The sequence below is a fragment of the Pipistrellus kuhlii genome, unplaced genomic scaffold (assembly GCF_014108245.1).
Source record: "Pipistrellus kuhlii isolate mPipKuh1 unplaced genomic scaffold, mPipKuh1.p scaffold_m20_p_6, whole genome shotgun sequence".
Classification (NCBI taxonomy): domain Eukaryota; kingdom Metazoa; phylum Chordata; class Mammalia; order Chiroptera; family Vespertilionidae; genus Pipistrellus; species Pipistrellus kuhlii.
In genome coordinates, this window is record NW_023425562.1 from 51687400 (window position 1) to 51703518 (window position 16119).

Below are 16119 nucleotides of genomic sequence, written 5' to 3' on the forward strand. Positions count from 1 at the left end.
ACCACTTCAAAACTACAACTAAAAGACAAAATGGAGATCATCCAGAATCACAGGAAGGCTGGCTGAGTGGAAATTCTACAACTAGAAGGAAAGAGAAAAGCACACTGAAACGCAGAAGAGGTGCGGAAATAAAGTGCAGAAGTATGGAGGCGTGCCAGAAAGAACTGGCAACTGAGTACGCAGTTGTCTTTCTCAATCATGAGGGAGACACAAGCTCCCAACTGCTCTGAACTCCAGTTCCAGGTAAGACTATGGGAACTCAGACTAATATGGAGAGAAACTGGATGGTCTGGTATCTTTCGGAACTCAAGGGTGGCTTTCTCTCAGAGGTGCTTACAGGGATTCCCACAGGACACTGAGACCCAGGGGCCTCTTAGGGCAGGGCTGAGGATCAACCACTGCTGTTTGCTCTGCCCTTGGATTCCCTGAGACCCTGCCCCACCCAATTTACAACCCCACCCAAGCTGTGCACAGAAGCTTTTGCATATGAATGGCTTGGCCCTTTGAATTCTAGTTACCTAACAAACTGCAGCTGGGTCAGAGAGACCCAGAATATCCAAAAGGCCCAAGGCCCCACAGCAGCTTGCACTGCTTCACAGCTGGTCCTCATCTAGGCACCTCCAAAACCCAAACAAAGAAGAGGAATCTGCAGATCTCTCCATATCTCCTGCTGGGTGGCCTCAGGCAGAGGCTAAATTAGCACCTCCTTAGAGATCCAAGAGACAAGGGTCAAAGTGAGACCATCCAGATTACACTACAACTCCTCAGATCTATAAGGGACACACTCAGGGGGCAGACTTAATGAGCGCCAAAACCCCACTGAAGCAAGTCTTGCCCCATAAGGGTGTCTCCAGCACAGAAGTTCTCCCATCATAGACACAGCTGATTTTCACAGCCAACTAGCCTGGAGGACAATTCCTCCCAGTGATACTAACAACAATCAAGGCTTACCTACAACAAGAAACTGTGCACACAGCCCACAAAGGGGTGCACCAAGAGTGTCCACCTCAGGTACCCTTTAGGACCCCTAGCACACAAAGCCACTCTATCAACACAGGGAAGCAGCCAAATGTGGATACAAAGAAACAGTTCACAAATGACAGAAAGGGAGGAAAGCAAATGACTGGATATAGAATTCAAAACCACCGTTATAAGATTTTTCAAGAATTTTCTAGAAACCCCAGATAAATTTAGTGAGACCCTGGAGGATATGAAAAAGGACCAATTAGAAATAAGCATACACTGCTGAAATAAAGAATAATATACAGAGATCTAACAGCAGACTATAAGATCCGAAGAATCAAGTCAAAGATTTGAAATACAAAGAAGCAAACAACACCCAACCAGAAAAGCAAAAAGAAAAAATAATCCAAAAATATGAAGATAGTGTAAGGAGCCTCTGGGACAACTTCAAGCGTACCAACATCAGAATTGTGGGGGTGCCAGAAAAAGAGAGAGAGTAAGATATTGAAAACCTATTTGAAGAAATAATGATAGAAAACTTCCCCCACCTGGTGAAAGAAATACTTACAAGTCCAGGAAGCACACAAAACAACAAATAAGAGGAATCCAAAGAGGACCACACCAAGATACATAATAATTAAAATGCCAAGGGCAAAAGACAAAGAGAGAATCTTGAAAGCAGCAAGAGAAAAACAGTTAGTTACCTACAAGGGAGTACCCATATGATTGTCAGCTGATTTCTCAACAGAAACTATGCAGGCCAGAAGGAAGTGGCAAAAAATATTCAAAGTGATGAATAGCAGGAACCTACAATCAAGATTACTCTACCCAGCAAAGCTATCATTCAGAATTGAAGGTCAGATAAATAGCTTCACAGATAAGAAAAAACTAAAGAAGTTCATTACCGCCAAACCAGTATTATATGAAATGCTGAAAGGTATTCTTTAAGAAGAGGAAGAAGAAAAAGGTAAATATAAAAATTATGAACAACAAATACATATCTATCAACAAACAAATCTAAAAATCAAGTGAATAAAAAATCTGATGCACAGAATAAACTGGTGAATATAATAGAATCAGGGGCATAGAAAGGGAGTGCTCAGCCACGGATAGGCCTCTGGGCCCCGGGCGAGGAGCAGACAGGCCCCACAGAGAGCTACTGGCACATGGATTCGTGCACAGGGCTACTAGTCTATAATAATGGCCAAAATTCAAAATACTGATAATACCAAATACTGGTAAGAATGTGCAGCAACTGGAAATCACATTCATAGATGGTGTGAATGCAAAATGGTAGACCACTTTGAAAGACAGTTTAGCAATTTCTTATAGAACTAAACATACTTTTACCATAGGATTCAGCAATCACATTGCTTATTATTTACCCAACTGAGTTGAAAACTTATGTCCACATAAAAACCTGCACACAGATGTTTATGGCAGCTTTATTCCTAGTTACCAAAACTTGGAAGCAACCAAATGTCTTTCAGTAGGTGAACAGATAAACAGTGATGTATGAGACAATAAAATATTATTTAGGACTAAAAAGAAATGAGCTATCAAGCCATGAAAAGACATGAAGAAATCTTAAATGAATAGTACTATATGAAAGAAGCAAACCAAAAAGGCTACCTACTGTATGTATGTCCAATTAGATGACATTATGGAAAAGGCAAAAATATAAAGATAGTAAAAACATCAGTGATAGCCAGAGGTTAGGGAAAGAAGAGGCAAATCACAGAGGAACTTTAGGGCAGTGAAACTATTCTGTATATATAGTGGATACATGTCTTTATACATTTATCAAAACCCATAGAATATACACCAAAAGTGAACCCTAATGTAAACTATGGATTTTGGATGATGATGATATCTCAATGTAGGTTCATTGATTATAACAAGGAACTGCTTTGCTGAAGGATGTTGATAGTGGGGAAGGCTATATATGTGTGAGGGCAAGGGATGGGAATTCTATTTTCTGCTCAGTTTTACTGTGAACCTAAAGCTGCTCTTCAACATAAGATTTTTTTCTTTTAATCCCATATACTCACTGCCCACTCCCAAATTTCTATCTCTAACGCAGAGCTCATGAATGCTTGACTCAGTCATTCAACCATCTGCTCAACATCTCTACTTAATTATCTAAACAAAATCCCATACTGCCCAGCCGCATGGCTCAATGATTAAGCATCAATTTATGAACCAGGAAGTCATGGTTCGACTCCCTGTTAGGGCATGTGCCCGGGTTGCTGGCTCAAAACAGCCAATCAATGATTCTCTCTCATCAATGATGTTTCTACCTCTCTCTCCCTCTCCCTTTCTCTCTGAAATCAATAAAAATAACCTTAAAAAAATAAAAGGAATTCTATATTTAATATATGCAAAACTAAGCTGCTAATTTTCCCATTACTAGTAGGAAATAGTAATTCTTCTAGTACTTAGATCAAAAGTCCCTGGAATCATCCTTGACTCTTCTCTGTCTCTCACAACATCAGTAAGTCTGTCAACTGTATCTTCAAATAAATACCCATACTCTGATCACTTTTCATCATCTCTACCACTGATTTTTAGTTTAATCCACCTTTAATTTGGACTACAAAGATTCCTTATTATACTCCCTATTTCCGCCCATATCTGCCTACAGCATATTCCATACACAATAACCACAACCATTTTAGTAACTGAAATCAGATCATGTCACTTCCCTGTTTAAAATCTTTCATGACTTACTATTACATTTAAAATGAAGTCCAAATCTTTTATTACAGCCAATTTGGCTTCTCCTAACATTTATGGACTCCTCTCCTATCTCTGACCCCAAACTCCTTACTCTCCTATTGCTTGAACATACCTAGCATTCTGTGCCTTGGCTGCCTCTGCTTGGAATTTTCTTTCCCTAACCTGGATCACTCCCTCACTTCAGATCTCCACTCACATGTCTCCTTGTCAGACACACCATCCTTAAATACCCTCTATATTTAAAAAAAGAAAAGAAAAAACCACTCCTCATACACACAGTGTCACTATCTACTTACCAGTACTTATTCCTCTCACAACCTAACCTTACAGGTATTAATCTGTTTATAATCTACCTACCTCCACTGAAATATCAGCTCCTAAAGAACAGAGTCTATGTCTATATTAACCACTAGTCTATCTCTAGCATCTAGCACTGAATGAATGACTTGGCATCAAGTCATCTTTGTAAAGCCTTTTGAAATTCCCACATGTGAAATTAATTGTTCTTCCCCCGGGATATTTACATGTGTAAATATCACCTCATGATATAATTACTTTCTGGGACTTTATTCTCCATCCTGGGTATAGAACACAGCATGGGCTCAAAAGCCAGATTACCTGAATTTAAATCTCAAACCCACTAATTGTTAGTTGGGCAACTTACTTAACTATTCTGTGCCTCTGATTCCTAATACATAAATTGGTAATAATAAAAGTACCACCTCATAGTGTTGTGAGAATTAAATGGGGTTTAATACGTAAAGCCTTTAGATGCCTGGCACAGAGTAAATCACTAACTGTGAGCTATTATTACTACAAACATAAGCATGGGACTATATGATTAACAGTCCTTGCCTGGCAATGCTAAAAGCCAAAGCCAAATACCCCACTGGCCTCTAGATTTTTCTTCATTTCCATAGTGCCTAACACTATGCCTGATGCACAGCAGATACTCATGTATGTGGAGAGCTCAGAAATAAAAGACTGGGGGAAAAAGATGATATAAGAAATGAAAAAATATGAGCCAGGAACTCAAACTTGATCAGTGCAAATAATCCTAATAAAAAAGAAATAGAAAAGAGAGCTAAGGAAATTATGAAACAGATTTAAAAATCCCTTTGAAATAGAAAGCGATTATAATCAACTTAAAAGGAAATAAAGTAGTGGAAATGTACCAAAGTGTCAGGAAAGCAAAAGACAAAAGGAGCTTTTTTCATTACTATGTTCAGATCAACAGGGAAGGCCAGGCTTACTGTTCAGGGCAGACAGTGTGCTCCTGACAGATAGCAGGAAGGAGGCAAAGAAGACCCTAGAACAAGCAGCTTCCATTCTATTCATCAAGCATCATTAATAGGAAACTGTAGCTTCTCACATGTTAGACAGTGCACCTACAGAACCCTGGAGATAAAGAGTGCAGGCAGGGCCGAAACTGGTTTGGCTCAGTGGTAGAGCGTCAGTCTGCGGACTGAAAGGTCCCAGGTTCGATTCCGGTCAAGGGCATGTACATTGGTTGCGGGCACATCCCCGGTAGGGGGTATGCAAGACGTTTCTAGCTCTCTATCCCTCTCCCTTCCTCTCTGTAAAAAATCAATAAAATATATTAAAAAAAAAAAAAAAAAGAGTGCAGGCAGGATTACTCTGCCTATAGAATAAGAAGAGAACATATAGAAAGTTCCCCCCAAAGTGGTAGGTCCAAAATTAGAGGACAGATTCTTATCACTATCCACAGTCTGTTTGGTGAGATAAACTGCTTTGAAAACTAATGATCTCCATGGAAAACCCAAATTTATATATTACAAACTCCCAAATTTATATATTACAAACTCCCTATATATTACAAACTCCCTTTCATTTACATGAAATGCTAAAGAGTATTCTTTAAGAAGAGAAGAAAAATGTAAACATAAAAATTATGAACAACAAAAAGACATCAAATACATACCTACCAACAAGTGAATCTAAAAATCAAGTGAATAAAAAGTCTGAAGAACAGAATGGACTTGTGAATATAATAGAATCAGAGACATAGAAAGGGAGTGGACTGACAATTCTCAGGGGGAAGGGGGTCTGAGGGGTGTGGGATGAGATTAGACAAAGATCTTACACCTATGGATGAAGACAGTGGCAGGAGGTAAGGGCATTGGGAGGGGTGGGGAATCAGGTAGAACAGAGCTATGGGGAATTCTTTAAGAACAGAAATTATTGTATACACTTTCTATACAATTCCTTAGATGTATAACAGTGATTTATAAATAGCAGAATTTAAATAAAACTTAGAAGAGAAAAAAATACACCTATCACATCCTTATCAAGTGGCTAGTACCTTGATTGCAGTTGTAACACCTCTAAACCAATCACCATCTCTGTGCCTTCTCCACACTTCTCCTAGCCAATGGTTAAGTAGAAATACTAAGACAAGACTTTCTGGGAGACAATACTCTTGACAACTTTGGGTTTGAAAGGAGTGTTTAAGGGTAAAATAGGCAGGTTTTAGGAAATTTAAGGAATTAAGGAGTCCATAAAAAAAAACAGAGGGCTACAGAACTTCAGAAGATATATTTCCATAGAATAAGGGAGCTGAGAGCTGCAGAAGGTATACATTTACAGAATAAAGGGAAGGAAGCCCCTCATTCAGAGAGGATAGAGGAAAGCCCAAAGGGAATAGAAAAATAATAAAGGAGAAAAGGAGAACCTCACATACCTCACATGAGGTGTGAGCTCTGAAGTTGCTATAGTGACCAAATCAGAGGGATTGACCAATCAGAGGTGGGATGTCAGGGCAAAAAGAACTGCCTTTATAAACCGTGCAAAAAAGGGACTCTCTCCCCCTCCCCACGTGGGAGTCTGTGCTTGTTTCTGAATAAATTTCCATATTTCATTATAACACCTTTTGTCCGTGGTTTCATTCTTGACCCCACTGGACTAGGACCTGAAAATCATCCTGCCCAGAGGAACATCACGCCTTCCAGTTCAATTATTGCATTTCAGCTTGAGGACTCTCCTAATCTCCTTTGACAAAATTTTCTGAGAATTGCACTGCTATCTAAAACTACCTTCCTTCTCTCTTCTCCACAGGGGTCAGACTAAGCAAGGCAGTCTGATAGCTCTCCCAGCCTCTTCACTTCTCTCCCCATTTCCTCCTATAGGTGGTTCCCAAATAAATCAATTGCATAGTTTCTTGAGAGAATCCAATCTAACAGATTAGCCCTCACTAAGCCTGCATTCTTGTGGGGAAGACAGATAAACAAGTACAAAAAAAATCAAATAAACTAATTTATAAACTGGAAAAGGTACAGCATGAGATAATTCTTTGAAGTGTTCTATCTCCTATTAGTGTTGATGCTTATACCAATCTACATAAGCTTATATGAATCTACATGTGATGTACACACTTAGAACTCGTGTGTACATCAAAAAAAGGGGGAATGTTACTATATGTACATTAAAAATGGTGTTAAATGTAGCCCTGGCCAGCGTGGCGCAGTTAGCTGAGCGTCATCCCATGCACTCAGAGGTCCTCAGTTAGATTCCCAATCAGGGCACATACCAGGATTTGGACCTCCATGCCAGTGGAGGGTCACAGAAGGCAGCCCATCAATGCTTCTCTCTCTCTCTTTCTCTCTCTCTCTCTCTCTGATCTCTCTCCCCCTCTCCACTCCTCTCTTTCTAAAACATATAAAAACATATTTTAAAAATAAATAAATAAAAATAAAAATATGTAGCTTCTGTGCCCCATACTGAACCCAGAAATCTGTTTTTATTTTATTTTTATTTTTTTATATATATATTTTATTGATTTTTTACAGAGAGGAAGGGAGAGAGATAGAGAGCTAGAAACATCAATGAGAGAGAAAGATCGACCAGCTGCCTTTTGCACACCCCCTACCGGGGATGTGCCCACAACCAATGTACATGCCCTTGACCAGAATCGAACCCGGGACCTTTTAGTCCGCACCGACGCTCTACCACTGAGCCAAACCAGTTTCGGACAGAAATCTGTTTTTAAAAAAGTAGAGCTTAGAGGACATGGATAGTGGTTGAGCACTGACCATGAACCAGGAGGTCATGGGTTAGATTTCCCACTGGGGCACATGCCCGGGCTGCAGCTCAATCCGCAGTGTGGGGTGTGCGGGAGGCAGCGGATGGATGATTCTCTCTCATCACTGATGTTTCTATCTCTCTCTTCCTCTCCCTTCTCTCTGAAATCAATAAAAATATATGTTTTTTAAAAAGTAGAAATAAAATTATACTGCTAAAGTATTAAAAAGAAACTCACATTATTTACCTTGAAATACTATTTAACATAAATTAAATATAAAAATTTGTTACAAATTAAATATAATTTATCCTAAGATGCATCTTTATTTTTTTAATGCCAAGAAAATCATCAACCTCATGCAGCAGATTTGTTAGTAGTAATATTGGTATTTAACTTTTGAAATTATTTTTGTGTACAACACAGAGTAAGTCAAACAGGTCAATATATTAGTGTAATTAGGAACAAAAATTTTCAATATAAAAAGAAAGGCAAAAATATAAATTATAGCCTGGCATCAGTATCTCAGTGGTTGATCGTCAATCTATTAACCAGGAGGTCATGGTTCAATTCCTGGACAGGGTACATGCCCAGGTTGCCGGCTCAAATCCCCAGTGGGTAAGGGGGTGAGGGGTTGGGGAGGGGGGTGGCACATGCTGGAGGCAGCTGATCAATGATTCTCTCTCATCATTAATGTTTCTCTTTCTCTCCCCCTTTCCCTTCCTCTCTGAAATCACTAAGAATATATATATATATATTAAAGAGGGAGGCCCACAGAGGGAAAGCCTACACTCTTCCTTATAAAAACTCAGAAAGGATCCAGCCAGTGTGACTCAGTGGTAGGGTGCTGACCCATGCACCAAGAGGTTACAGGTTCGATTCTGCAATCAGGGGCATGTAGGAGACAGCCGATCAATGTTTCTCTCTCATCAACGTTTCCATCTTTCTCTACCTCTCCTTCCTCTCTCTCTAAAATTAATAAAAATATTATTTTTTAATCAGCAGAGGGTGAAAAAGAGCAAATTTTCCTTTAAAAAAATTTTTTTTAACTCAGAAAGGTTTGAGTTCTGAAATCCCTACCTTCACATTCTAGGAAATTCTAGAATGTCTCAACAACCATTGTCATTTTATACTTTGTAAGGACTTTCCCTACATATCCCATAATTTGATTCTCAGATAAAACTCTGAGGTCAATACAACTATTACCCACAATTATAGATGAAGCTGATGCTCAAAGCAGCTAATTACCAGCCAGAGGTCAGACATCAATGACAAAGAATACAACCCCTCAGCTTCTGAATCTAATCACCCCTAAATTATGACAATTAAATTTCAACCATACAACACACCCAGAAAACAGCAGGGGTTGTTCACAACACAAGACCTGTTCTGATCTAACCCTTTTCTTCCCTCTTCCATTCCTGGCCTTTCTTCTTCTCTTAAAGACAGGTAGCCACGAGCAAAAGAGCTACCACTATTAACTCTTCCCTTCCCGATAGCCACTCATTCCTCTTTTTCTCATAACTCTTTTCAGATGAAGAGGCAGAAAGGGTAAACAAGTATGAACAAGAGGTCACGACCCTGGCTGGGTAGCTCAGTTGGTTAGAGTGCTGTCTCATATCCCAAGGTTGCAGGTTCGACCCCTGGTCAGGGAACATACAAGAGTCAATCAATGAATGTATAAATAAGTGGAACAACAAATCAATGTTTCTCTCTCTCTCAAATCAATAAATTAATAGAAGAAATTAAATTTTTAAAAAACAAGAGGTAACAGAATGGTCTCCCTAACACAGGGGACCCTGCACCAAAGAGAGAGGACATTCCCATGGCTCTAGACTTGTCTCCTTCCACCTTCCAAGAGTCAGGGAGCAGGAAAACACTACAGAAAAGCCCAGGCTACCCCTCGTTATCAATGCTAGCAAAAGTCCTTTACTGAAAGGATTTAATTAACAGAAAAATGTAAAAATACCAGTTTTTTAATCGGTCCCGGGCTTCCAACTGGGCTCCCACTTCAAAGCTGATTCCTCGTCTGTTAGGTGGATGCTTTGTCATTTTCAGTCATCAACGGGGCTGCCTTTGTTCTCCTGAAAAAGCCAATTAAATATTTATGAAACTTAGGCAAAGTGTGCCAGAGTGTAGTATCACTCACTACACATAAAGGACAAACAGGCATTATTCAGAACACAAAGCTCCAGGAAACCCTGTCTGCCCCCCTTTCACTCCTCCCCTCATCCTAACACAGGTGTGCCCTCCACTGGTTCCTCCTCTTTTATGCAGCACCTTGTAATCTCTGGAACTGTGAAGAGAAAGGACTTACATATAAAAGGGCATCTCTCAGAACTCCAAGAAAGCAATTAGTTGCTCTCAGGCAACTTATTTAATTATTTAAATTTAACCACTTGCTGACACAGTCACCAAATATCTGCACAGACTATTTAGGAAAACAGTCAAGACTAAGAGTCAGCCCTAGCCGGCTTGGCTCAGTGGATAGAGCGTGGGCCTGCAGACTGAAGGGTCACAGGTTTCATTCAGGTCAAGGGCATATGCCTGGGTTGCTGGCTCAATCCCCACTAGGCAGGAGTTAGCCAATCAATGATTTTCTCTCGATGTTTCTAACTCTCCCTCTCCCTTCCTCTCTGAAATCAGTAAAAATATAAAATAAAATAAAAAAAAGACAGAGACAAGAGTGCCTGCCCTCATGAGGCCTCCAACCCATTGGAGAACAAAAATGTAGCCAGAAAACAGATAAACAAACCCAGCCAGTAGGCCCAGTGGTTGAGTCTCGACCTATGAACCAGGAAATTCCAGGTCAGAGTACATGCTCTGATTTCGGGCTCAATCCCAGGTAAGGGGCATGCAAGAGGCAGCCAAGTGCTGTTTCTCTCTCTCTCCTTCATTGCTATTTCTCCCTCTCTCTCCTTCTCCTTTCCTCTCTGAAATAAAATGTATTTTATAATGATTCTTATAATTGATGTCTCTCTCTCTCTTCCTCCCCTTCCTCTCTGAATTCAATAACAAAAATTATGTTTTTAAAACACAGGTAAATGAAAACTGCAAGCTGTAACTGCTATGAATGTTAAGAGCTACAAATGAAGCAAACAGACCTAACCATTTTGCCTCAGTGGATAAAGCGTCAGCCTGCGGACTAAAGGGTCCCAGGTTCTATTCTGGTCAAGGGCATGTACCTTAGTTGCGGGCACATACCCAGCAGGGAGTGTACAGGACGCAGCTGATTGATGTTTCTCTCTCATCGATGTTTCTAACTCTCTTTCCCTCGCCCTTCTTCTCTATAAAAAAAAATCAATAAAATATATATATTTTTAAAAATAAATGAAGCAAACAAAAACTGATACACTGATTTCTGGCCTTACTTTTGGAAGGCTGGACAAGAAAGACCTATTTATACTTTCTTTGATCTATTTATATTTTCTACTTCTTATTTGCCATTCTGACAATTTATATTTTCCTAAGTAATTCTTTTTGGTACTGGGATTGATGATCATTTTCTAGGAGTAAAACCTATCTTTAGGGACTAGTGGTGGTTTTGATAGAGATGGAGCCACTCTTGAGCTCTCAGGGAATTTGAGCAGGCCACCTCCATAAAGCAAGCTACCCCTAACAAAATTCTCTTCCAATAAACTTCTTTTTTTTAATCTTCACCTGAGGATATTTTTCCCATTGATTTCTAGAGAGAGTGGTAAAGGGAAAGATAGAAAAAAAATATCAATGTGAGAGAAACATCAATTGGTTGCCTCCTGCACAGGCTCCGACCAGAACCCGGGCCTGGGAGGAGCCCTTGACTGGAATGAAACCTGGGACCCTTTGGTCCACAAGTCAATGCTCTATCCACTACTAAGCCAAACCAGCTAGGGCTCTCCCACTAAACTTTAGATCTCTACAGCCTATAATGCCCATCTGCCTCATAGGAGCACAATCTTTGCAATGGATGAATGTGGAAAAATCACAGAAGTGGATCCTTATATCTGATGTGTAATACCATCACATCTTAGAAAGAATCTGCTTGCAATATATTGTATTACATGAAAAGGCAGGATGCAAAATTATACCACTTTGAGCTCACATTAAATCTCATGTGCATAAGGGGGGAGAAACTGGAAGAAAAAAACAGGCTGTAGGTGACTGTTCTTGTCCTCATAAACACTTACCTAAATTTATAGTTTATCACAACAGAAATTATCCATAAGAAAAAAAAAAAGTGTTATGTGAGGATGAGCTATCCATCAAGCCCATTTCAAAGGCCAAATATTTACACAAACTAAGTCAGGAATGCCCTGGCAGGTATGCTCAATAGTCAGAGCATCAGCCATACACCTAAGGGTCTTGGTTTGATTCCCGGTCAAAGGCACCTACTGGATTGCAGGTTTGATCTCCAGCCTCAGTCAAGGCACATGTGGGAGGCAACCAATTAATGTGAGGCACATTAATGTTTCTCTCCCCTCTTCCTTCTCTTTCTCTCTAAAAATCAACAGAAAAATATCCTCAAGTGAGGATTAACAACAACAAAACTAAGTCAGGAATAGTTGAGAGTTATAATTAAAGAAGCTAGGAAAGGGAGTCAGAGGTTTGACTGGCTTTACCTAATACTCTCCAGGAAAATAAGATATCATATCAGATAGAAATAAACCCAATCAATAGAAGTCCTCATTTTGGCTTGCCTCAACAAATTATCACAACAAATTATCTTTTTTATCTCTGACCTCATGCATACCAAGTAATACTCAGATTAGTAAATAGTTTAGGTTCCCAGACTATGTAAAAATGTGAAGCCAAACAAGAAAGGCAGAGTGGCACTGAACACTCTCACTGAGCTGCTAGAAATGGGGATGGTTGTGGTAATAGTACCTACTTGCAGGCAGTTGCATGAGAAGGTTAATGAATACAGGGCTAGTATAAAAAATAAGGACTATACAGTTAGAAGCTATTAATAACTGTATTATTACAAATTTAGGCTTAAAGCAATTTGACTAAGGTACAAGTGTCAGGCCCCAGAATAAAAGCCCAGATCTGCTTGATTTCTGAATACTTAAAAAAAAATCCTCACCTGAGGATATTTTTTCCATTGAGTTTTAGAGAGAATGGTGGGTATGGAGGAGGGGAAGAAAGAGAGAGAGAGCAAGAGAAAGAGAGAAACATCAACATCAGAGAGACACACATCAACTGGTCACCTCCCGTACATGTCCTTGACCAGGAATTGAACCCATAACCCTCTGTCAGTGGGCAGTCGCTCTAACGATTGAGAAAAACCAGCCAGAGTTGTATTAATACTTTTATCTCACAACTCCCTTGCCCTGGGTACTCCAGAGACCTTCCTTTAAAATACAGGAGTGTGGAAGCAAGGCAGTGAATAAATAAAGATGATCAAATTATTCCCAGCAATTCAAGAAAACAAATTCCTCTTGAAGCTGAATTGTCAGAAGGTTTTTCTTATCATGAAATAAAACCTGTTCATTTTAACTCTGACCCACGAGTTTGAAGTTTCACTCTCTGGTATTACACCGAACAAGACTAAGGACCAATCTGTCTTTCACTTCCCATCCCCAATCTTCCCTTCACTCCTCTGAGAGTGGCAGAGTTTGTTTTTAAATTTCACATTCATTCATTCAACAAACCATTAGTACTCTCATTAAGGCATTGTGCTGGAAATTAGAAATAAGAAATCTAACTCATTCCTTGCTTCAGTCCATCCAGGAAGACAAACACAAATACTGAGATGAGATGAACAAGTTCTAACAAAGGGCAAGGGGAGAGATACCCTGGAAATCATTTGAAAGTCTCAATTAATCTGAAAACACCTACAAATGAAAAAGAGTTCAAGACAGAAGCAGGAATTTTTTTTTTAGTTACATAAGATGCTTCTCACATTTAGGTGTATTTTTTTAATCCTCCCCCAAGGATACTTCTTTACTGATTTTTCAAAATATTTTGTATTGATTTTTAGAAAGTGAGGGATAGAAAAACAAAGATGTGAGTGACACATCTGATCAGTTGCCTCCTGCAACCCTCTACTGGAGAGAGAGCCCACAACCTGGGCATGTGCCCTGACTGGAAATTGAAGGAAATATGACTGTACACAGCCAACTGAACCACACTGGCCAGAGTTTTAATGATCTTCAGAGAGAGAAAAAGGGAGAAAGAGAAAAACATAAATGTGAGAAAACATCAATTGGTAGCCTCCCTTATACGCCCTAACCAGGGATTGAACTTGCAACCTGGGTGGTGTGCCCTGACCTGGAATTGAATCCACAACCTTTTTGGTGTACCAGATGACGCTCCAACCGAGCCACCCAGCCAGGGCTCACAATTCAGTTTTAAATACAAGCTTTTTTCCAGATATAAGAGGGCTAAGATCCCATAGCTTTTAATTTATCTATTCTTTTTAGCTTTTCTTCCAAAAATCTCCAGCTTCCAGAAAAAGAGGAAACGAAATATGTTTAAAAGGACGAGGAAAACTAAGAGAAAAAAATCTGAAGCAATCAGTATTTAAATGAGTCAATTTTAAAGATCTTGGCAGGACTTCAAATTACACCTTTACATTTAAATTTCCCAACAATGGGAGCCCACTGCTCCCATACAGGAAACAGATAGCTTAGTTCAGTGGTCAGCAAACTCATTAGTCAACACAGCCAAATATCAACAGTACAACGATCGAAATTTCTTTTGTGAGCCAAATTTTTTTAACTTAAACTTCTTGTAATAGACTTCAAAATAGACTCCCCAGGCCATGGTATTTTGTGGAAGAGCCACACTCAATGGGCCAAAGAGCTGCATGTGGCTCTTGAGCCGCAGTTTGCCAACCACAGGCCTAGTTTATTCCCTTAAATACAATATTCACAGTTAATGCACCTATATCAATGAAAATAATGAAAACTTGAAATGTACACTGTGTAATACAGGTGTGTGTTTTTTTTAATATGTTTTATTGAATTTTTACAGAGAGGAAGGGAAAGGGAGAGCCAGAAACATCAATGAGAGAGAAACATCGACCAGCTGCCTCCTGCACACCCCGCCCTGGGGATGTACCTGCCACCAGGGTACATGCCCTTGACTAGAATTGAACCCAGGACCCTTCAGTCCGTAGGCCGACACCCTATCCACTGAGCCAAACCGGTTAGGGCTGTAATACAGTTTAAAGGCCACTTTCACAAATGACAAACTAGGAAAAAACTGCAACACATATGACAAAGGGCTAACTTCCTTTATTAACAAGGAGTGCATACAAACCAAGAACAAAAAAGTCAAAGTGTAAGAACTCCGCCTTACAGGGAGGAGGGGGAAGGGAATAATACAAAGGTCTAATAAGCATGTGATAGGATAGCCACATAACCTCACCTTAAGTTAAGAAAATGCAAATCAGCCCTCGCTAGTTTGGCTCAGTGGATACAGCGTTGTAGAAGGACAGGTCCTGGGTTCGATTCCATTCAAGGGCACATACCTCAGTTGCAGACTCCTCCCTGAACCGAGGCCTGGTCAGGGATCATGCAGGAGGCAACCAATCAATATGTCTCTCTCACTTCGATATTTCTGTCTTCCCTTTCTCATCCACTCTCTCTAAAAATCAATGGAAAAATATCCTCAGGTGAGGATTAAAAATAATAATAAAGTATCTCAATTTAAAAAAGAAAATGCACATCAAAATAACAATTTCTTACATCTCATTAGGTAAAACTCAGATGGGGAAGATACCCAGAATTTACAGGGATGAGGAGAAAAGAGATTACATATATACTGTTAGTAGAAGCATAAATTGGAAAAGCTTTTATAAAGACAACTTAGCACTATCTACAAAAATGTACATACCTGCAAACCAGCAGTCCCACTGCTAATAACTTATCCTAAAGATATTCCCCCCCCAAACTCTGCCAAATTACCTATAAGGATGATCAAAAAAGCTTTGCAATTTCTGCAGCTAAAATATCCATCAAGAGGCATAGTTAAATGAATTATGGTTCATCAATAAATATGTTGTACAACTATCACAAAGAATAATGGTGGGGAGGGGGTAGAGAATGCAAGTCCTGGCCAGTGTTGCTCAGGTGGTTGGAGCGCTGTCCCATACATCAAAAGGTCACAGGTTCAGGTCTTGGTCAGGCCATATAACCAGGAAAATGAAAATTCTTTTTTTTCTTTTTTTTAATTAAGGTATTAAATATGTATATATCTTACCATTGCCCCCCCCACTACACTCCCATACATGGCCTCACCCCCCGAGTTTTGCATCCATTGGTTATACTTATATGCATGCATACAAGTCCTTCGTTTGATCTCTTATCTCCCCCACCTCTCCCTAACCTTCCCGCTGTAATTTGACAGTCTGCTTGTTGCTTTACTACTGTCTCTGTATCTATCTTTTTGTTCATCGG

The 16119-nt window shown here is 39.7% G+C and overlaps 1 protein-coding gene across 4 annotated transcripts in view; it reads right to left on the reverse strand.

Moving 5' to 3' along the window:
* Positions 1-16119, reverse strand: part of PHF20 (PHD finger protein 20) — a 103712-nt gene that overhangs the window by 70938 nt on the left and 16655 nt on the right. For all 4 annotated transcript variants that reach the window (XM_036418065.2, XM_036418062.2, XM_036418060.2 and 1 more), the window contains exon 2: positions 9708-9822. In XM_036418065.2, the coding sequence (XP_036273958.1) occupies positions 9708-9790 (83 nt within the window). In that variant the 5' untranslated portion in view covers positions 9791-9822. The remainder of the gene's footprint in view (positions 1-9707; positions 9823-16119) is intronic.